At 40.8% G+C, this 23,844-nt stretch overlaps 1 protein-coding gene and 1 long non-coding RNA gene across 3 annotated transcripts in view; one reads left to right on the top strand and one right to left on the bottom strand.

Moving 5' to 3' along the window:
* Window positions 1-4,797: 4,797 nt before the first annotated feature.
* Window positions 4,798-5,714, bottom strand: LOC119872696. The gene is made up of 2 exons (XR_005361707.1): window positions 5,503-5,714; window positions 4,798-5,098 (listed from the first exon to the last, which is right to left on the bottom strand). It is a non-coding gene; the product is annotated as an uncharacterized LOC119872696 (long non-coding RNA).
* Window positions 5,715-6,482: 768 nt separating this feature from the next.
* The window catches only part of GAREM1 (GRB2 associated regulator of MAPK1 subtype 1), a 201,541-nt gene continuing 184,179 nt past the window's right edge, over window positions 6,483-23,844 (top strand). Inside the window, exon 1 of one of the 2 annotated variants that reach the window (XM_038543581.1) lies at window positions 6,483-6,666. In XM_038543581.1, coding sequence (XP_038399509.1) covers window positions 6,546-6,666 — 121 coding nt within the window. In that variant the 5' untranslated portion in view covers window positions 6,483-6,545. The remainder of the gene's footprint in view (window positions 6,667-23,844) is intronic. The other variant, XM_038543582.1, reaches the window with a different exon arrangement.

A 23,844-nucleotide genomic window follows, 5' to 3' on the forward strand; every position in this document is an offset into this window, starting at 1 on the left:
ATGATGAACTGTAGACACCTAATGAACAAAAAAGAACTATTATTTAAAATAGTGGTTTTAACACCATAGGTTACATTATAGGCTGTGAAATAAAATTAGTGGGTCATGACTAATTTTTAAAAAATTAAATATAAAAGAATAGATTACAAGATCAGGATGCAATACACATCAGGAGTACACAAAAAAGCATTATTTCGTAAAACTTGTTTCAGTTATGTATGCATGTGTATACTGGCTTACAATGTGATATGTGTTTAAATGGGGATACAATATGTTGTGTATTGTTTTGAAAAGCAAACATGCCCCAGGATATACAATTTGTAGCTAAGGATATTTTTGGAATAGTTTTCCTTAATGCTCCTATATTGGCACCTATATTGGCTCCTATATATAATATCTGTATTATTTGATTATCTATTTAAGAAAGGCATATACTATATCAAAAGTAAGAAAGAAAGAGATGACAAAGTAAATTTCTGAATATGCTTTTAAATCCTTCCTGAAAGTATCCATATGGGATATGTTTCTTTATGGGACTTCGCATATCCATTTTATCAATAAGATAGATTAGATAAATAGAGAAATGAAAGAAAGATCAATTTATCTATCTCTCTATCATCTATTGAGAGAGTGTGCCTACTAAATGCCAGGTGCCAGGGATGCAAAGAAATAGAACAAGCCCCTCTGAGGGTAAAATCCTAGTAAGGGAGACCACAAATTAATAAACAATAAGCTAACAATATGCTAATGGTTTTAGTAAATGTTGTAACTGATAGTCTAGAGGTATATCTCCAGTTCAGTGGCAAAAGTGCAGATCTTGATTTCAGTGAAATTCAAATTTTCAAGTGAATGAAAAAAATTGGGAGCCAATCTGATAGGAAGCATTGTTCTTTTCTAGACTTGATGAATAATAATTGTTTATAATCCAAAGATGTAGTGACCTATGAAGTAATCTAGAGCAAGAAGATGACTCATGACTCAGCTTGTTATTCCATTTGACAAACATTAATTGAGTACTTTCCATGTGCCAGGCATGGTAGCAGGAGCCAGACAAACAAAGGTGAATAAAATACATGTTCAGTGCCCATGGTTAATTGCTGTCTAGTAAGGAAAGATAACGTAAAAACAGAAAATAAGTCACAGTGCAATTAGCACAGTTACGAAGGGGTATTTTCAGGTACAGTGGTGATACAGGAAAATAGGTGATCAGTATCGTGGAGGAGAAGACACAGCATTTCACAAAATGCAAATACAGTAGTCCCTATACAGAGGATACTTCCAAGACCCCAGTGGATGTCTGAAACTTTGATCACTGTGGGGTATGTTTTTTCCTATACATACATGTCTATGATAAAGTTTAGTTTATAAATTAGGCACAGTAAGAGATTAACAACAATAGCTATTAATAAAATAGAACAATTATAACGATGTACCATAGTAAGTTATGTAAATTTCATCTCTCTCTCTCAAAGTATCTCTTATTGTACTGTACTCATCTTTCTTCTTGTGATGACTTGAGACAATAAAATGCTGCCAGAGGAGGTGAAGTGAGAGTAGATGAAGTGAGTGATGCAGGCTTGAGACACGGGGACAGGCTACCTCAGACCTTCTGACCATTGGTCGGAAGGAAGATCACCTGCTTCCGGACTGCGGTTAATGGGGACACTGAAATCATGGAAAGCAAAACTGTGGATAAAGGGGGAACTACTGCAGGCGGAGGTGGAATAGGAGATTCACAGGAAGAGAAAGGGAGAAAGGCATTCTGTGCTGACAAAACGATGTCTTCAAGGGTGTGTGTTAGCCTGGTACACTTGGGCAACTACAGGAAGATACTACTGTTATCCTAGGGTGTCAGAATGTGGTCAACAGAAATGAGGCTGGGGAGGCAGACTCAGCCACATCAGGAAAAACTTTTTATATCATGCATTATATTCCACAGATAAGGAGGATACAGATAACTATACAAGGTTTTAGTCAGAGAGTAACTTTTAAGTCAACTCTGACAGTGGCATGGAAATTAATTGAAAGGGAAAAGAATTTGGAGACCTAGAAAACCAGTGGGGCTGTGAACTTTGATATCACACTGAACTGCTAGCACATTATGTGACCCAGGACATGCTGATATGAGGAAAACCAACATGTAATATTTTTATCTTTCAAAGCTGATAATGCAGGGAATTAACAAGTTATGTACGTATAAACAGTAGTTTCACAGTTAGGAAGCTGTGAAGCATCCCTCAGATGAGTTCTATAGTATCATGTGCCAGATTCCCTCTTTGGTTTATCAACATTATTAGATCATCTGAAGAGCCATCAAAGTCACTGCCTGAATCTGCTGTGTGGCAGGGCTGGCTCACTGTGGAAGAAGTTAACCCCACAGACTCTAGATTTGGGAAGTGAGGTCTCACAAATGGGAGTAGGCTCCTGGGTTTCCCATTTGAGGAATGTTCCTCTCTGCTCCTTGTTAAAGTAAACTGCGCTTCCAAAATCTAATCATTACCTCACAGCTCCATTTGTCTCTTCATCTTTTCTCTAGAATTTGCCTCAATCAGAGCCAATACTTCTTTTAATAATAACAGTAGGTACTTTCATAGCACTTCCTATGTGTCAGGCACTATTCTAAATGCTCTACATATATTAAATGAGATGAGACAAAAACCCAATGACACAATAACTATTATTATTGTCTTACCCTATTCAAGCTGCTATATAACAGATTACCAAAGAAAGGTTGGCTTATAAGCAATAGAAATGTATTTCTCATAGTTCTGGAGGCTTGTTAGTTTAAGATCAAGGTGCTGGCAGATTCCACATCTAAAGAGAGCCGCTTCCTGGTTCATATCCCTAATCCCCTCCCAAAGGCCCCACCTCCAAATACCATCGCTTTGGGGATTAAGTTTTAACATAAGAATTTTGGGGGGGGACACACACAGTTCTATAGCAATGATCCTCATTTTTCATTGAGGAAATAGGAAGTTGCCCAAGATCCCACATAGTAACAGAGGCACTAATCATATCCATGCCATCAGGCTCTAGAGTTGATATTTGTAATCACCATAATATGTTGCCTCTCACAAATCTCAATTTTATAAGGTACCTAGTAGGAAATAAGGGACCAGTACATGGAATTTTGCTTTATAGAAAACTTTATTCCTGTACCCAGTTGTTATGCCTTTAACTACATGATTTGCATTGGTCCAACAATCTTAAACATAATTCCTCATACTATGTTTGGAAGTGCAGTTCAGCCAGATGGAAAGATTACTTTCTTAGTTGATTTTCCTTACAGCTTAACCAGAACCCTCTCCGTTATCACAGATAAGATCTTTCTGTAAGCATTCTCCTAGGACATGAGACTTACATAAGAATTTGTAGCTCGTTAAAGTGTCTTCTTTTTAATACTCAAGATTAAAATGAAGCCTTTTCTGCAAGGTCTGCAATAAGAGCAAATCTAATGTAAGTCTTTTATTGATTAAAAAAAAAACTTAACTGCATTAATCTTTTTACTTTTTTTCTTGTCTTTGGGTCATAAGTCACCAATTCTTGCAGGAGAGGGAATTATAGGAATTTTGTTCCCTGAAACTTTTATTTTTTTAGATTTTACTTATTTATTTGAGAGTGAGAGAGCATGAGCAGGGGGAGGGGTAGAGAGAGAGGAAGAAGCAGGCTTCCTGCTGAGTGGGAAGCCCAACATGGGATTCAATCTTGGGACTCCAGAATCATGACCTGAGCAGAAGGCAGAGGCTTACCAGACTGAGCCACCCAGGCACCCCTGTTCCCTGACACTTTTTTTTTTCCAAATGTTTAATTTATTTATTCATGACAGACAGAGAGAGAGGCAGAGACATAGGCAGAGGCAGAAGCAGGCTTCATTCAAGGAGCCCGAAGTGGGACTCCATCCCGGAACTTGGGGATCACACCTTGGGCCCGAGGTATGCGCTAAACCACTGAGCCACCATGCATCCCCTCCCTGACACTTTCAAAGAGGATATCATAACAGCAGAAAATTATTTTTTTAAAAAGAAATCATTCTATCATATAAGGTTTTAGAATCTACTTACTGGTGGAAGGACCTCCACCCTGCCCATTCTTAAACATTTCCTATGTCAGGGCACCTGAGTGGCTCAGTGGTTGAGCATCTGCCTTTGGCTCAGCTCATGATCCCTGGGTCCTGGGATCCAGTCCTGCATGGGGCTCCCTGCATGGAGCCTGCTCCTCCTTCTGTCTATGTCTCTGCCTCTCTCTCTCTGTGTGTCTGTCAAGAGTAAATAAAATCTCTCTTTTTTTAAAGATTTTATTTATTTATTCATGAGAGACACACACAGAGAGGCACAGAAAAAAAAAGGTTTTCTATGTCATTTTCGGAGTCTAGATTTTATCTCTGCAAAAAAAATTATTTAAATTGTGAGGAGCACCAGGTGATGTATGGAATCAGTGAATCACTATATTGTACACCTGAAACTAATATTTGCACTGTATGTTAACCAACTGGAATTAAAAACTTAAAAAGAGGGCAGTCCCGGTGGCCCAGTGGTTTATTATTGTTATTATTAAGTAAATTCTATGACCAACGTGGGGTTGGAACTCAGGACACCTAGATCAAGGGTGGCATGCTCTACCCCCTGAGCCAGCCAGGCAGCTCTAGCTCCTTACACTTTTTCAAAATTCTTCTTTAGGTGAGCAAAATCTTAGAACTGTAATGGGCCTGTGATCCTGAGTATAATAACATATTAAAATATTTCTGACTTTCCCCCCCCCCCCAGGACTTTAAAAAAGAAAATCTTGATGCGCATGACATAAAGGTCAACATTTTCTGCAAAAACAACTTTGTGAAAATTGTTGCCAATGCTTCAAAGTGAGAGGACAAGGAAGGCGAGCGTAGAAGAATCTCCGTGTTCTTCTTCAGTTGCTAATGTTGGGGCTTATTCCTCGGCACAGACCCAAGGCAGCCCGCTGAAAGGCAGCGGGGGGAGGGGAGCGGGGGAATTCAAGACCCCTTGGGTGGGCCAAGCAGGTGCTTGTTGGTGTTGAGAACGAAGAGCTGATACGCAACCCTCTCGCCCGGCAACCACTCACTTCTGGTAGTGTAAAATAAAGCCTGCAAAAGATTAGGGTACACTTAGATAAAGAGGAATTCTACAGCCCCCTTCACCCCCTGAGCGGCGCCCGCAGCGAGCAGGCCATGCGTGCGCCACACTGGAGGCAACAACGGTTTATCATGGGAAGCAAACCCGGGATTGGAGTCCCAGCACTGCTGTGTACAGGCCGAACTACCTCGGTATGCATGTCCGCAAGAGGGGGGCCATCCCGACCTTACAGCCTGGAAGAGGACAACCGGGAAAAGCGTGTGACGACAGTGGCCCCGCTAGGCTCCGGGGACCCCCTTGGCGAGCTTATGGGGGCTGGTGACCTCCCAGCCCGCGGTCTGCAGCGTCGCGTCCGGACAACGAAGGGACTGACCCGAACGGTCACCTCCCCTTCTGGGGGGCACTAATCACCCACCGTCGCCCTTCTCCGTCTCGGCGCCTGGGTGTTTTCCGGGCCGGGCTGCCCTGCAAAGTCTAGCCTGGCAGGATCAACTCCCACCGCGTCTGCAGAGTTGCGGGGTCGCGGGGAGGAGCGGCCAGGGGCGCCCCACGCCTGCCTCTGCGCTCCGGGCGCGTCGGGGCCCGCTCAGGAGGGGGCGCCGAGGGGTCCCCCGCGGGCAGGGCGGGCGGCAGCGAGGCGGGGGCCCGACGCCACCGCCCGGAGGAAGCTCGCCGAGCTCGCTGCGCCGGCGCTGGGCTCCGGGAAGCAGCCGCGCGGGAGGGTGCAGGGCGCCGGAGCGGTCGGACGGGGGAGCGAGAGCCAAGCTCGCGGAGCGCGCCGAGCCGCAGGCGGCGGAGGCGGAGGCTGCGGCCGCGGCCGGGAGGCGCACGCCCCGGGGAGCCGGCGGGGCCGCGGGAGGCGGAGGTCGCGCGGGAGGCGGGGCGGGCGGCGCCCGGGAGGCGGGCGCGGGCGCGGGGGCGGGGGCGGGGGCGGCGTCTCCCCGCGCTGCGCAGGCGTTGCTCGCACCTTGTTGGTCAGTGCTGGGAGCGCTGCTATGGCGTTTCTCAGCCCCGCGGCTCCTCCTCACACGCTCGAGGCGGCGGGGAGGAGGGGTGAGGGGAGGAGGCGGCGAGCGGGCGGCCGCCGCAGCTGCAGACCCGGGGCCGGCGAGGGAGGCGGAGCGCGAGCCGCCGCAGCCACCCCGGCCGCCGCCGCCGCCGCCGCCGCCGCCGCCGCCGCCGCCGCCCCCCCCCGCAGGCGCGGGGCCGCTGCGAGTCCTGCCCGGGCTTGAGGGCACGCGGGGCGCCCGGCCATGCCCCGCGGCCGCGGCTGAGCCGGGCGCGGGCCCCCTCCCTCCGGCCGCCTCTGCGCCGTGCCCCGCGCTGCCCGCGGCCGGAGTGCCCGGCGCCTCCCGCGCGCCCCTGACCGCGAGCGCGAGCAGTCGCGGCCGCCGAGGCGCGGGTGGTGCCGGCGGCGGCGGCGGCGGCGGGAGCGCGGGGCAGGAGGAGGCGGGGAAGATGGACCCGGCGCCCTCCCTGGGCTGCAGCCTCAAGGATGTGAAGTGGAGCTCGGTGGCCGTTCCGCTCGACCTGCTGGTCAGCACTTACCGGCTGCCCCAGATCGCGCGGCTGGACAGCGGTGAGTCCCGGCCCGGCCGCCGGCGCAGGGCGCACCGGCGGGGACCGCAGTCTCGGCGCGGGTGTGCGCGCGGGTGCTGGGGTGGGGGGAGCGGGCGGGGAGTGGGCTGCACGCCCCCCGGCGCCTTGCTCCCAGCTGCCCCCCCGCCCCCCGCAGCAGCTAGAGATGTGAAAATCAGAGCCCTTGCAGTGTAATTAAAAAGGACGCCTTAAGAAAAAAAAAAAAAATCAACATTGGGGAAACCTCTGCGGATCGTAATTTTGGAGGCGAGCTGTCCCTCCCCACCCGCCTGCAAGAATTACTCAACCTGGGAAAAGAAACCCTGAAGAGTTATCTTAGGCAACTTTCTTACAAAATCATTGTGCTTCGGGTGGCATCTTTATTTTGGATGCTCTCCTTCCCCTCCCCCCCCCCCCCCCCCCCCCCGCCCCAGGAGAACAGCAGATTTAAGAGGAAAAGCTCCTGGGTGACCAGTGAAAGGGATCACATTTCCCAGAGACCTTTTATTACAGCTTGTCTGTTTTGTTTAACTGAACTGAAAGTAATTTGGGGCTGAGCGTAGAAAATGTTTTTTAGCAGAAGTGATGGTATGCTTCAGGTTAATTATTAGCTTAGCACATTTCAAGGCTGGAAAAAAAAAATTTGAGGCTCCAAAACCTGTATTGATTTGGAACCTGAGCTCTCAACTAAGAAATCCCTGTATTTCCTGAAACTGACCACCAGAAACCAACCAAACATCCCCCAGCTGTTGGTTCTGCGGCGTGACATCTGCAAACAAGTGCATAACTGTCCAGCAAGTAGACCCCTTTCAGTTTGAATCGTAACATGTTCGGTGGCAATTTAGCTGTGTTTTGTGTTTTTTCACAATAACATCAGTTGCTTTGGGCTTCTTGTAATTTCATACTGTCTCCAGAAACATGCTTGCTCTGCCATGGGAGGCACTTGGGCCCAGGCTGGCAGGCAAGCAGATAGAACTGTGGTCACACAGGCCAAGTCAGAAGAGCACTGAGCAGAAAGATGTCATTTCAAGTCACAAGGATTTGGGTTACTCCTTTACTGGAGTACAAGAGTGTGTAATATGAGATGTATAAACGTCCAAAGGCATTTTTATTCTGTTTCTTATCTGTGGGGTCAGATTAGATGTTTGAAGTACTGATGTGAGAAATAAATGCAAGAAAGTTCATGAAAGCAATCTTGGCGTGTTTGGTTGGTCTTGGTAGTGGTGGGAATAAACAAGGAGTTTTCAAACTAGTATTGAAATGCAGACGAACCCAGGAGTGACAGGTAGTGTGTTGAGACATTTCTGCATATAGTGGAGGTGGTTAAGTGTTCCTGGCTTTAATTGTGTTTCTGCAGGTCTGAATGTGTGTGTGTGTGTATTCAGTGTTTCATTTCCTCTTCCGCTGTGCAAAATTGTGTATGTTGGAAGGTTTTGAGTCCTCACCTTTTCCGACCTTCTCTCATCACTGCACGCTGCCAAAACTTCTTACCTAGGCAGAGAGCATTGATGCATGTGGTATAAAAGTCACCCAAACGCTTCATTAAATTGAAAGTTTAAAGAGGCTGAATGTCAGTTGCAGATATAACTTTTAGCTTTATTATCTGCTTTCCTATCCCTGTCATTCATAAGAAGGATCTGAATCAGCAGTGTACTCATCCCACACTTCTTTTTAAAATTAGGACGTGGGTAGCAAGTCTTAACACTGTGTCCTTTCAAAGCTGTGGAGTGGATTTTGATCACTGTGTAGTTCTTTATTGTAAATTTTCACTTATTACCACTTGAGAATCAACAGTGGCACACACAAATTTGGAATCTTAGTCAAATACTGCTTGATACTCTGTTTCTTTCATTTAACAATCCCATCTTAATTTTTTTGTTGTTGTTTTTAATAGCTGCATAATATTCCAGGGGATGCCTATCCTGTATAATCTTGATCCTTGTGGTGGACATCAGCTGTTTCATTTTTTACTATTACTAGTTGGTGATGTAATGAAGACCCTTACCATAAATCTGTTTGTTTGAGTTGGTGTGTATTCCTGCCTTTCTGAATAAGTATGTGAATCTTTTTTGAGTCCTTCATATACATTGTCAGATTGCTTCAGAGTCTAAAGGTGATACTCATTTCAACTACCATGAGAACTGTAGGAGTACCACTCTCCCCACAGCCTGACAATATTAGGTATTCTTTTTAAAAAACAAAACAAAACTTGGCTGATTCAGTGAGGGGAAGTGTTAGCTTACTAATTAAATTAGTATAGCCTTTCAAAGAGTCAATCATTGAATTCACAGCAATGTTTAGGACATGTTAAGGACACGTGGCCATATTTATAAAAGCTGTAGGTGAAATCTCAAGTTTTGTGCTCTCCTCATTTTGTGTCTTTTGGCTAGTTTTAGTATTACCAGGTACATTTTACACACACACACACACACACACACACACACACCGTACTTAGACATGAAAGGTAGTCATTTTCCAAATCACTTATTTTAAAAGAGACTGGAAAGAAACTGAAAAACATGCCACTAGTTGACATTATGCCAAGAGAGAACTATTGGCTAATTTTAAGTAGCCATTGAAGACCATTAAACACCTAATTTCATACCTGTTGATTATTAAATGCCTACTATGTGCTGTATATTTCTAGGTGCTTGGTGCATGTTGCCTCAAATCCTTGGCACACCATTTTAAGAACTTTGAGAGCCTAAGATTCAGAGAAATTGAGTGACATACTTGGTAAATGTGTGGAGTGGGATTTTCAGCCAACTTTCTGACTCTAAAGAAAGACCTTTTATCTCAAACTTTACCTCCTCATACTAAATGGGAGTAGGTTTAAAGTAGGTCTAATGTCTACTCTAAATAGCCCCACTGTCTCTCTGAGAGCTTGAGGACCGGAAAGTCAATATTTTTCAAACAGTGTAGACACCGAATTAAGTGCTGGCCTCATCCATCATATTTAGCTACTTTCTGCTTCCCAAAGGAGTGGCTGACAAGACGAAAGGGGCAGTGGGGAAGAAGAGAGTACAAAATCAGAAAAAGAAGGAAAAACATGGTATCTGAGGGTTTACGTACGTAGATGTGCCTGTTGAGATTATTCTTCCTTACATTTGCCATACTTAAAATACTAACTACGCAGTAAAGAACTCTTCAGTTCTTTGCATAATGCATGTTACTCATGAAATGCCAGTCAGATAGACACATTTAATATTGCATTCCCAGTGGTGAAATTTGTCATCGGATGATAAGGGAAATACAAAATGGTGAGCCTTCATGGTACTGCCTCATGAATTTTTGTGGAAAACACAAAGAAAAGTACCCAAGAAGTAGCAGTTCTCCTTAGGGAGTGAGATACAAGCTCATCAGCCAGGGGCTAACCCCATGAACAATGCAGCTGAAATCAGATATTTAACCTGGTCATCAGTCTTAGAAACTGTTGGGTGTAGAATCGGGTTCAACAAATGTGTTTTAGACCAAGAAGAGGGTGGAGCAAATGCTAATCCCAACCCCATCTCCACCCTGTCCTAACTCAAAAGTAGGTTGGTGGGAAATTGCTCATTCTTTATCTCTTCAGTTATTTTGCCTTGGAAAGGTTCCAGTGGTTTAGTCTATAGCAGCTTTTTTCCACCTTTTTTGTTCTTGTAACTCCTAGGAAATCCTGTAGAAGTCTGTATCCTAAGCACATTTTTAAGCCAGTTGCTAAAACTTTTCATCTTGAGTTTAAACAGTTGTAAAGGATGTCATTTTTCAGCGTATTATAAATCTTGACCTTTTAAATTGTTACGTCATTGAAAATACGAGGTCTATAATTGATTCCCAGCATCATTCATTTAATCATCATTCATTTTAAGAACGAATAAGTTCTTAAACAGTTAAAATCTTTTATACCTTTTTTTCCCTTAAATTCATATTTCCTTGAATAGGTTTTCCTTCCCCTACAGAATTCTATCCCATCTAATATATTTTTATGTTTGACAGTGTCTTGTTTGATCACTGGCATTCTTTCTGAATTGAAACCAAGCATTTTGTATTTCTTTTGACTTTAAGGCTCTTGGTATTTGAATATTTCGGGTTGTCTGAAATGAAAAATTAGAAATTACCTGATTTAGAAAAGAAATTGCTATGGGATGCTGAAGACTCACTCCTTTACTGGCATTAGTGTTTTTTGTTTGTTTCTTTGTTAGTTGCCTGGAGGTCTTTACACCCTGGGGTAATGCAGTTTAGAAAGAGCTAAAGATGCATTGTTTCCGTAAAGTGGGTGAAGGGTCTTTGTGAGGGGGAGGTGGTGGAGGACAGCTTCCTTTCATCATGGGATGGATGTCCCTCCATCATAGCTGTGATCCCCAGATCAGTTTTTAGACAAGAGAATATTGAGGAGTTGGAGCTCTAGAAATGGACTCCCTTACAGCTCTGATGGGAAATACTGGCTTTGCATCAGACATGTACCCCTGTTCGAAGAGTGCTGGCCTACATCAGTGAAAGATGCGTTAGTTATTGGCCCTGTTTGCTGAAAGTAAGAGGAATACCAAGCCTGCATGGAATGACCAGGAGGGAGAAAATGATGGTAGCAGTTGGAGGCAGCTGCAATGATGGATTGGCAGCAACCTCTCCTTTCCAACTGTGCAGAGGAATCCGAGCTGATGCTGAGGCCCAGGTGTGTTGGCACTGTGGAAACTTGGTCCTTGTTTTGTGCTGAAGTGCCTCTCTGACAACCATGTAAATGCCTCAAAGGCTGGAATAATAGAGACATGAACACTCTGAACACAGAGAGGCTCCATGTGGTTGTTGGCAGATGTCACAGGTGTTCTAGATCTGTGTCTTATTTTTGAAATTAGGTTCTCAGAATCTCCATGATTGATGTGTATATAATTTTTTTTTTTCTAAATTAACCTAGTGTAAATATTATTCCCAGAAGATATGCTTTTCCATGGCTTCATTTCCTCTGACATTCTATGTTGTAAGAGGGTATATATGCCCCAGGTGGGAGAGACAGTAGTTTAAAGGATGCTGGGTTTGAAGCCTAGAGACCTCTGTTCAGGTTTAGGAGCTGCCATTTCATAGTTACATGATCTTGGTCAGGTGTCTTAATAACCCCCTTGATTTGTAGTTCTCTCATGCAGAAAAAGATGTACATTATACTGGTCCATGTATCTCCTAGTTATTGATATATTTGTTTATTCAGTCAGCTAATATTTAGTAAGCCCCTGCTATGTGTCAAGGCCTGTTGTAAGTATGGGGAAAATAAAACTGAAGAAGTCAGGAATCTCTGTCCCCATGCAGTCTGCATTTTTGTATATCTGCCCACTTTGAGAATTAAATGCAGTAATATATGTGAAATACATGTGTATTGCAAAATAGCACACATACATAAGATTGAAGTAGTGGAGTTGCAGACCGGTTGAGAGGGATGCTTCAGAGTGTATCAGAAGTGCATTGAATAATACTTTTTTATTTTTTGTGTGGTTAAAGATACTGAGGTAAGTGCTCTGGGTAAGTTGAGTCTTTTTCCTTTTGAGCGTTCCAGATCCGATAATCCACAGGTTATAAAAAAGGTGGTGTAAGGTCTTTATCAGAGAGAATGTGTTATGAACTAACCCAAGATTGGGAAGGAAGTTAGGAAAGAAACTTTTTAAATTTTTTTAAAATTTATTTATGATAGTCACAGAGAGAGAGAGAGAGAGAGAGAGAGGCAGAGACATAGGCAGAGGGAGAAGCAGGCTCCATGCACCGGGAGCCCGACGTGGGATTTGATCCTGGGTCTCCAGGATCGCGCCCTGGGCCAAAGGCAAGCACTAAACCGCTGCGTCATCCAGGGATCTCAGGAAAGAAACTTTTAACAATCCAGAATCACATGCAAGTCCGACCAAATAAATGCTACCAAGATACTGGAATCTTTGTCTAGTGTTGCTACTTTTACTGGATTGATGATGATTTTCTAAGCACTTACGTAACTGTTAGGAAAGGAGTGCCTTGTATCATGTTATATACCAAGTGGGTGATGAAGAAAGCCTCTTCAGTATTCTTTTATATGCCATATTCTTTTACTTTCTTCTGGTTGCCACCTATTCTAATTGGCCATGCCTATAAATTAATGACAAAAGACTGGGAAAGGACCTTTGGAGGACAATACACAGTGATGTATAAGCATTCAGACCCATAAGACAAGATGTGGACATAGCTATTTCAGTGCTCTTGCTTTTCAAGAAAGGTGGCTGTCTTGAAAGCCATAAGATAATCGGTTGTCTGTAAAAGGAAAACTGGTTTGACCATTGCGATTAACTATATCATAGTTTGAAGAGCATATTGGAGTCTCTTTTGCTCATTTGGCTTCCTTATTGAAATAGAAGTCCTAGTAGGCCAGCTTGTAAACTCGTTTATTTTCAAGATTCCTAAGGTATCTGTCTTTTCACTTCCTGAGCTGCAGTTCTAGGAAGACTCATAAACTCCCTCTGGTCTTTAGCAGGACTATCAATCTTGAGAACACCAGCTATTTGATGTCACTTGAAAAATAACTTTTATTCCTGGTTTATGTATTATTTTGTCATATTAGACAACATAGAAAAGACCAGCTAAAATATTTTAAATCTCATGGGACTTAAGCTGTTTAGAAGACATTTCCATAAGAAGATGCTCCCCTACATCTCAGCTACTTCCCACCCCTGCTCGTTAGTGGAATAAAAATGTTTACTTGAATTTCAGGTTAAAATTTTACTTAAGGTTTCAGGTTTTTTTTTTTTTTTTTTTACTATCTCCCAGTTCTTAGCTTAATGCCTGGCATATAAGAGGTATTTCATAAGCAGTTAATAAATGAATCAGCAAATCTCAGGATTAAAAATTTTCGGGTCCAAAATATCTATATACTAAAGCATCTATGACCTCTGCACATTTGAGATAGAATTTTATTTTGTTTCCACTGTAATAGACATATTCATAAATACAGAAATTAGAACTGAGGTAGTCTGTCCTAAAATTAGCAATAGGTAAAATAAAGACTTGGTTGATCATCATGAAATAATGATTTTTTTTAAAGATTTTATTTATTTATTTGAGAGAGAGAGAGAGAGTGAGCAACAGAGGGCACAAGCGGGGGGAGAGGGAGAGGGAGAGGGAGAAGCAGACTCCCTCACTGAGCAGGACCCCAGGATCATGATCTGAGGCAAAGGCAGACGCCTAACCAACTGAGCCACCTGGGTGCCCTTGAAATAATGATTCTTAGGATCATTAGTTATTAATATTTTAAAAATTTATTTCTAGAAATTATAACTCCTTTTTAGATTTTTTGCTCTCTTGATAGTTCTTTTGTTCTGTAATTAAGATGCCTGCGGTATATATTACTTCTAGCTATATCATTGAAATTTTAATCTTGTTTGGACTAGAATACCATAAATCTTGGGAATTAGTCAACTCTTACACTATAATGAAGAATAGGACTGATGGATAGTCAGCTAACCATTTAATTCTCCAATGTTTTATCTTCTCAGGGTACCAGGGATTTTACTTCTAAGCAAAGTAAGCCATTTGGTTTAAATAGTGTTACAAAACTACAACTGCTAATTTGGTACAGTTGTCATCTTCCTAGAATAGCCCCAAGATTGACTTGAAACTTTAGTGTCTTAATCCCAGACAATGAGTTTCCTTTTATGCTCTTGTGGGAGTATTACATGGTGGTAAAAGAAGGAAAAAACAATGTTCCCAAGCCTTTTTCCAGTTTTGTGGATGAATTACTTTGTAATTTAAGGGCAAGTTATTTTAATTGATTCTGCTAATTCTTAAACTTAGTTTGAAGTATTTAAATATCACATTGAATTTAAAATGCAATGCGAAGTCTTATAGTTATGAAAATATTTGTTATTTAGGTTAATATTTGACATCTTCAGTAAGTTATTATAAGTAGGCCTGGTTATAGCTTAAAAGGGAATGTGAATAGCGTTTAAAGTTGTATCCCTGTGAAGGTTTAAAAGAAGTTATGTTCTGTTTGTTTCTCTCCACTAGTAGAGGAAAACTTCCTTGGTCAGATATTTTCTTTTTCAAATATGACAGTTTTCTCAATACCAGACTATATGATGTTAGAAATGAACATTTGTTCTTGTTAATTAGTTCAGATAATTAGTTCACATTGACAGTGTTTTCCTCTTTGCAGGGAACTAGACTCAAATATCTAAAAGTAACAAATTTTTACTTTTCTATTTTAATATTCTGTTACCTTGTTGGTAATTAGGAAGCTCTGGTTATAGCAGATTTTGTCATCCATTCAAAAATGGATTAGTGAAATGCTTCAGGAAACCCCTTGTGTAACTTCAGGACCTCCATCCCTGCAGGTGTTATACTCATGACTGATACTCACTTTGAATTGCCTCTTTCTTCCTTTAGCAGCAACAAGCGAGCAAAAGGTGGTTGGAATCCAAGAACTCCATTCTCCGGAAGCAAAGCATTCATTCCATTGTCCTTGCTGGTCCTCAGAAAGCTTATGCTTGAGATCTTTTAGTCTGTTTCAGGTTAACAGTTGAATTAATGCAAGGTCCATTTTTACCTGGAACCACTGACCCACAAAATCAATCAAGCACCAGACCCAAGTTAAAAACAGTTTAATTAGTTGTGTCTAAAGAGAGAGTTCTAGAAGATACAGATTATCTACTTAAAAATAAGTAAGTAATGTGAGGCTTTATACAGATACTCTGCTGGGTTTTTTTCCTCCCTCCTGTTTATTTTGATTCCATCTTTTGGGAGAAAGGAGAGCTGCTGAGAATAGACAAGATCAGAAGAAATTTTCCCAAGCTCATCATGGCCAGGTACATCAGTTAGGGTTAATTTTAGTCATGTATAACAGGAAAAAAAATAGATATTTTTATACAACATGGAGATTTCTTTCTTTTCATATAAGAGGAGTCTGAAGGTGCATATTCCAGGATAGGTAGAGCAGATCCAGAGTCAAGGATCCAGGCTCCTCGCGTCTTCCTGCTCTTCATCCTTAGGAGATGGTTTTTACTTCCTGGTCCTCAGTGGCTGCTGAAGCTCTAGCCATCATGTCTGCATCTCATACAGCAGGAAGGATAAAAGGGTATGCCTGGGCAGCCCCTGTGGTGCAGCGGTTTAGCGCCGCCTACAGCCCGGAGTGTGATCCTGGAGACCCTGGATTGAGTCCCACGTTGGGCTCTCTGCCTCTCTCTATCTGTGTCTCTATGAGTAAATAAATGAAATCTTAAAAAAAAAAAAAAAAAAAAAAAAGGGTATGCCTTACCACCAGTCCTAACACAGCACTTCACTGGCCTCTCACTGTCAGGACTTCCCCCTTGATAGGCAGGAAAGTAAGGAGCTGAAGTCTTGACACAATACCCGGTGGTTCTCGCTACAGGAGAGGGGAGCATTGGGGATTGGGAGCTGTTTAGCAGTCTCTACCACTTGGATTTGTGCTTAGATGCTTTTTCTTCACCTTTTTTCCTACACAGAACTTACCAAATAACTATACATTTGGCCCTAATTCCTTAACATCTTCTTCTTCTTTTTAAAAAGATTTTATTTATTCTTGAGAGACACAGAGAGAGAGAGGCAGAGACATAGGCAGAGGAGAAGCAGGCTCCCTGCAAGGAGCCTGATGTGGGACTCTATCCGGGACCCCGGGATCATGCCCTGAGCCAAAGGCAGATGCCCAACCGCTGGGCCACCCAGGTGTCCCTTCTTTACATCTTCTTGTTCAGGTTTTTCTTAGCTCAGATAGTATGAATCTCTTGCTCCAGCTTTTCTCTTCATCCTTGAGCATGAACTAAAACCTTAAAGTAGTTCCATTTAAAGGCCCTCTATTAGATGTGAAAGTACTGTATAAGTATATCATGAAAAGTTGTGTACTTATAAAAAATTATTGTTACAAGACACTCCTCACATTCTTTTTTGACTTGTATGCTTTTCAGACTTTTTCTCTGATCTTATGCACCCAATGGAATAGTTAGTTGTCCAGTTTTTTAAAGATGCTTTCTCCCTCCCCCTCCACTACTTTATTCCTTTTGCCAGAAAGGCTTGGTGGTTATGTTTTAAAAAGATATGTACTCTTTTCTTTCAGATATCATTATTGAGAATTTGGAAAATAGAGATCAGAAAATGACAAAAATGAATATCACTTTTAATTCCAGAAGTATGTAACTTATTATATAACCATTATTAACATTTTCCTATTATGCAGGCATGTAGACTATAAAGGTGGGGGAAAAATGTGGGGCCACACCTGTATAAAACTGCATTTTCTTTTTTTTTTTTTTTTTAAGATTTTATTAATTTATTCATGGGAGACAGAGAGAGAGGCAGAGACACAGGCAGAGGGAGAAGCAGGCTCTATGCAGGGAGCCTGAGGTGGGACTCGATCCCAGGATCATGCCCTGGGCTGAAGGCAGGCGCTAAACCGCTGGGCCACCTGGGCGTCCTAAAACTACATTTTCAATTTCACATTAGCTCATGAGCATTTTCCTTCTTTCTTAGTATCTCTTGAAAATAAAATTGTTATGACTGAATGGGATTCTGTTATTAGCAATAAATCATTATATTTACCTGACCATGTCTTAGTTGTTAAACATTTGGTTGTTTTGAGTGTCATGTTTTTAAGGGTATCTTTGTAACTGAGTTGGTCAGTTTTATATCATTTTATTATTTTGGGTTCCTGGAAATGGAATTATTATTCAGAATTTATTATTTTTAGATGGTTGATATGTGTTGCTAAATTGTATCCAGGAAAAGTTTGTACCATTATTGCTGAATGGGTAAGCTTATCACTTTGCATGTCACTGAATATCATAATTATTTCTTAGCCTTTGCCAATTTAGATAATTTAAAAATTGGCACTTTTTCTAATTTATGTTTCTTTGATTACTAGTAGAATATCACCGGTAATTTTATCATATTGCTTTTGTGAACTTTAGGAGCTCTTTGTTCTTTTTTTTTTTTTTTTTTTTTTTGCTAGGTTTTTCAAAGCTGTAATAAAAATCAAAATCCTAGCATTCTTTTCTTGGTTTTCAGCAGAGTGTTTATATAAATAATCTCCAGGTTTCATGTGGGTTTAATTACTTTTTAAAACCTCCCTTCTATTTTTCTTGATGTTCGTAAATAGATAATTACCTCTTCCTGCAACTGGATAATTGTGATTACTTTTCTTTACCTGACTATTGGTTTTAAGTGTTAGGTTCATTGTTGCATTGTGGCCAGTCCTCTGAAGGAAGGAATACTCTTTTATTGCATAAAATAAAATAATCTCATGAAAGTTTTAACCACGCTGTGTATTCATGATGTGAATTTAAGTCATGGAGAGGGGACCCCACAGATACTTTGTTGTTGGTAAAATTTCTATGCATTGCATGAAACTAAGCTGACAGATAAGGTTCATCACTGTTGGGTTTTCAGGGCTAAGAATAAGTTGACAGGTTTACTACATTTGGGGCAATTGGAGTTTTCTATTCTCTGTTTTACAAAAGGTTGACCACAGCAACGTGAGAGCCTGTTGAAGCTTAGAACCTGAGTGCTAATGTGAGAGAATCAATAATAGAGATTCACAGACAATTTCCAGACACTAAGGCGAAAAGCAGATGTGATGGCTTGAATGCCATTTCATTTCTTCTGTTGAATATCTGTGTCAATGTCAACTTCAGTGTGATGTCTAAGAAGCGGGAACCACAGATAAGAGAAAAAGCTCAGTTTAATTCTCTACGTATAGGCAATGATTGATGGGGGGAATAAAATGTGTATCTCTTTACCAACTTGGCACAGAGGATTCTCTGAATAGTTCTGTTTATCAGTGGGTTGAGGTGACAGTTGCTAAAAGTGAAGTATAAGATGACTTGAAGATTATATTTTACTGTCAAAGAAGAAGCCTCAGATTAACTTTACAGTAGATCAAGTGGTTTATGAATTGTTTTCACCCCTTCCCCTAGTCTTTTCTCTCTCTCTTTCTTTCTCTCTCTCTCTCCCCCCCCCCACTCACTCACTCTCTCTTCTTTAAAGATTTATTTATTTGAGAGAGAGAGACAGAGAGAACGTGGGAGGAGGGGCAGAGGGAGAGAGGGAATCCCAAGCAGAGTCCCCACTGAGTGCAGAGCCCCACAGGGACAGTGGGGGGTTGAATCTCACGACCCTGAGATGATGACTTGAGATGAAACCAAGAGTTGGGTGCTTAACCCACTGAGCCACCCAGGTGCCCCACTCACTCTTTTTCTTGAGTCAGTTGGGAAGATATCAATTTGAGTAGACTCTATATAATTGAATACTGTGTGATAGATACTATCTATAGGAGTTTTATGCTAATAAGTGGAGACCAGAAAGAAAGGAAGGGGGGAAATACACGAACTAAGTATAAATATCTAGTTTCTAAATTGTCACAGTGAAACAAAACTTCATTTCCCTTGACAATTAACATAATACATCCATTATAAAGAATTTGAATACATAAAAATATTTAAAAACTGAAGATAATCTGAAGTCCTTCCACCTTGAGATAACCACTGTCAACATTTTGGTGACTGTCTTTCTCATGTATCCTCTAGACATACATACACATACATATACATACTCTTAAATTTTACATGAACAAGACATTTTAGGTGTTGTTTGATTTTTCCCTTCACATCAATTCCCATTCCTCCAACCCAACCCTGCCTACTCACTCAACCCACTTTAATCAGTGTATATCTTTCCTGTTTTCTCTCTACTCACATAATGCCACATTGACCCAGATGCACATACAAAGATACATACTGAAACAGAAATCTGTCATTGCTTTATAAAAATGGTTTTATATTATACAGATTTTTGGCCTTTTGCTTATATCTCTCATGCGAATTTTTCTGAATCATCAGGTGTAAAACAAATTTATTCTTTTTTCACAGTTGCATACTATTCCACAGCATGGAACTACTCCTTTTTCTATTGATTGGTGTTCATTCAATTTGTTTCTAAGTATTAGCCTCCTTTGAAGTATACTTCACTAAACCTCCATATATGTAAGTCATTTTGTTCATTGTTTTTTTTTTTTTTTAAAGATTTTATTTATTTATTAGAGACACACGGGGAGAGAGAGAGAGAGAGAGAGAGAGAGAGGCAGAGGGAGAGGCAGGCTCCATGCAGGGAGCCTGACGTGGGACTCGATCCCAGGTCTCCAGGATCACGCCCTGGGCTGAAGGTGGCGCTAAACCGCTAAGCCACCAGGGCTGCCCAATTTGCTCATTGTTAATATAGAAGTCTGTGATATCTGTCTCCTATCTTTTATTTCTTTTCCCCAAAACATCTTTGATGGCACTGTCTTACTGATTCTCTTAATTATATATGCAAAGATCAAAATTAATTTTTTTTAGGAAAAATATAGGGGAAAATGGGTCTTCCATTCCAATATCACAGTTCACAGAAGTGGAGTTGATTTAATAGATGTTGCCAAAAAGCTATCCAGAAAGGCTGGAATAATTTGCATTTCCGTCACTGATGTATGAGAATACCAGTTCTCCAAATGTATGTCAACATTAGTATTGTAAAGTTTTAAAAAAATATTTGCCAGCCTAATGGATACAAAATGAGATCTTATTGCTATGTTAATTTGTATTTCCCTATTAGTGATTTTGTACCCTTTTTATATGATTGGGTAATACTTAGAATGCTCTTTTGCAAATTGAAGTCATACTTTTTGCTGGATTTTCTGTTGTTGACTCATTCTTGGCAATTTCTAGATGCTAATTTGTATATTATAGTAATATTTTCCATATTTACATTTATGTATTGACTTTTTTAATCTTGTATTTATCCATTTCAGAGTTTCTAATTTTTCTAATATTATAAATACAATAATCTTGTATTTATCCATTTCAGAGTTTTCTAAAATTTTCTAATTTTATCCATTTCAGAGTTTAAAGACAGACAAGCCTTTTTCTTGTGATTTGCTCTTGGCTAATTTCTTAGCTAAGAAAGATCTTCCTGACCCCTAGAATGTAGTCTCTTAGATATTCTAGGAAGGTTTACAATTTTTTTATTTAAGTCTTTAATCTGTCTGGAATTAATTTTTGCATATGAGGTAAGATTTTTATTTTTTTTCCAGACTTGTTATGCCAGCCTATTTACTCAAAAGTTTGCTTAGCTACTGAATTGAACTATCTTTGTCAAATTTATTTTGCTCTTTAAAAGTAGAAAAAATACATTTCAACTGCACCTGTCTTTCAGGGAATGCATTGGGCTGTGATCTAAGAATACTTGCAGTTAATGAAATCTGCAAGCAGTCCTTTATTCCTCAAAGAAGAGAAGTGGCTAGGGCCACCCCAGTCTTGACTTACCCTTCTTTTCCAGAGGCTGTGGGAGGCCTAAGATTTGTTTTTCTAAAGAAAATTTTAATTCCTTTTAAAGCTAGCACTACCCTGATGAGGCTGGGAAATGATAGTAACTTGTTAAATGCCTTCTGGAATATAGTCCAGATGCTTTGGCAATAAGTTTTCTCCGGGGAAGAATCTGTTTTAAAATGATACTTTACTAAGCTGCTGTTTGTGTGTGTGTGTGTGTTTGTGTGTGTGTGTGTGTGTGTGTGAGAGAGAGAGAGAGATTGGAGAGAGAGGCAGAGAATGTACCTTTCAGAACTTAAGCATTTGTAAGTTGCACTCAACTTCAGACTACTTAATTAATAGGAAGTGTATTCCCTCCATTATTTTTTGGATGAGGGGCACACTTTCACACACCGTTCTTTTATTATTTTTATTTTATTTTTAAGATTTTATTTTTAAGTAATCTCTACACCCAGCATGGGGCTTGAACCCACAACCCTGAGAGTTAAGAGTCGCATGCTCCACTGACTGAGTTAGCCAGGTGCCCCTTTCACACACCATTCTTAATGTATATGTGTGTTTATTGCTTAAAAATTTCATAAGGACCCACATCTGTTCATTTTTAAAAACTTAAATTTTCTCTTACATATTCCTTACCTACAAAACTTTGTGGCATTGTCTTCCTGAGTCCTCTCAATTTCACATGCAAGGACCAACATTAAATTTTTTTTAGGAAAAACAAAGGGCAGCTTAGACCTTATATCTCAATGTCAAAATCCAGACATTAATTAATAGGAGAAATAAGTAGAGTGACAAGAGACTCACAACATATGATTCTCTGAAACCTTTTCTCCTACATGATCTCTGCATAAAACTACAACAATCTCAATCCTGCATTCCATGAGAAACTCTAATAGGTTGGAGTCAGGTATGTGTAGAACTTTTATCACTTCTCTTTTTAGATATGTCTTTCTAAGCCATCTGAGAATAGGCGTCTTGTCTTTTCTTCCCATTGTACATTTCACAGGGTGTAGTAGGATTCTGACACAGAGTTTTTGGGATACCCCAGCTTATCCCTAAAGAATTTCAAGCCCTGCCACTACACACACAGGTACCTCCACTCTGTTCTTCACCTTCTGACCTTTTAGCAAGTTCTGGGCAAGGGAGGAATGATAATTCCAGCAGCCACTCCTTTCTACTTCAGTTCAAGGGTTTTAGAGTTCTTTCCCAATCTCTGACTTCTCAAATTATCTCTAAGCTTAGAAGAGACTCAACATGTGAAGATATGTCTTATTTTAGGGCTTACTGAATTATATTTACATATATTAACCTCATGGAAAGAAGGAGAAAAATATTCTTGAGTCTGCGTGAAGCCAGCTCAGCATTAAAATTTTGCTAGAAGAACCTTGAGATTTGGTAATATTATTTAGTCAAAGGCTGTTTAATTTCTTCTGATGTGTTGTGAGAATGTATTTGAAAATGGAAATGGACATATTTCACTAATGCTAAAGTGTGTATTTTAATAGCCCTGAAATTGGGATGCATCTTATAATTAATAGCATGTCATAGTTTAATCAGCCATGTTTATTCTTTCTTGATTGTTGTGAAGTAATGACTGTATTATAAGTGATGGCGTCCTTACTTTTGCGAACTATGGTAGTTCCATGGAGTATCTTTGAGTCAGATAATTTAAAGTGCAGAAGACACATGTGAAACAAAGACTTTTAGTGGGTGTGGGAGATAATGTAAACTGAGAATCAAGGAATGTTCTCTGAACTGTCCATCTCTAATTAAGAAAATATCAGGGCTACATTTAACATTTAACAATGGATAAGGCAAGGTTCCCTGTTCTATACAACCATGGTATGATTTTCCCTCATACTACATTTTTCAGTTACAATAACCTGAGAGTGAGCACTGGGTGTTATATGTTGGCAAATTGAATTTAAATTAAAAAAAAAAAACTTGATTTCCTTTATAAAACAATTTTATTTATTTATTTATTTATTTATTTATTTATTTATTTATTTGCAAGAGGGAAGGCATGAGTGGAGAGAGGGAGAGGGAGAAGCCAACTCCCAACAGGGGGCCCAATGTGAGGCTCAATCCCAGGACCCTGAGATCATGACCTGAGCCAAAGGCAGATGCTTAACTGACTGAGCCACCCAGGCACCCCCAAAATATCTTGATTTTTATATACCCTACCATACTGTATACTCTGTGAGGGCAGGGACTGCCTTTTGTATTCATCATGGTGTTCCCAGCAGTTTCCAAACTGTCGCCTTGGCAACATGTACATGTTCAGTAGAGCCTGGTTTAAGGGCTGTTCTTTGGCACAATCTTCAACACACACACATACACACTCAGATATCCACAGTATAGTGGGTTGTGTGGTGGCTTCCAAAAAGATGTGTCCGTGTCCAAATAATTGTAAGTTATTTGTTGTCTTATTTGGAAAAGGAGTCTTTGCAGATGTAATTCGAGTCTTGAGATCATCCAGAATTACCTGAGTGGGCTCCAGTGACAAGTGCCATTCCAAGAGGAGAAAGATAGAGGGAGACTTGAGACAGAAGAGGAGGAGGCAGAGGCTGGAGTGATATAGCCACAAACCAAGATTGCCTGAACCTATAAGAAGCTGAAAGAGGCAGGGAATAGAATCTCCCCTAGGGCCTTTCAAGGAAGTGTAGACCTGCCAATAGTTTGATTTTGGACTCTAGGCCTCCAGAACTGTGAGAGTATAAATTTCTGTTGTTTTAAGCCACTCAATTTCTGAAAATTTATTATGGCAACCATAAGAAACTACTACACATACATACACACACACATGCACGAAAAGACACACATATATAAATACACACAATTTTTACTGACCTGTAGTTTTAAAAAGTGACAGATAATCTTTTAAAATTAGA

The sequence above is a fragment of the Canis lupus genome, chromosome 7 (assembly GCF_011100685.1).
Source record: "Canis lupus familiaris isolate Mischka breed German Shepherd chromosome 7, alternate assembly UU_Cfam_GSD_1.0, whole genome shotgun sequence".
NCBI classification, from domain to species: Eukaryota; Metazoa; Chordata; class Mammalia; order Carnivora; family Canidae; genus Canis; species Canis lupus.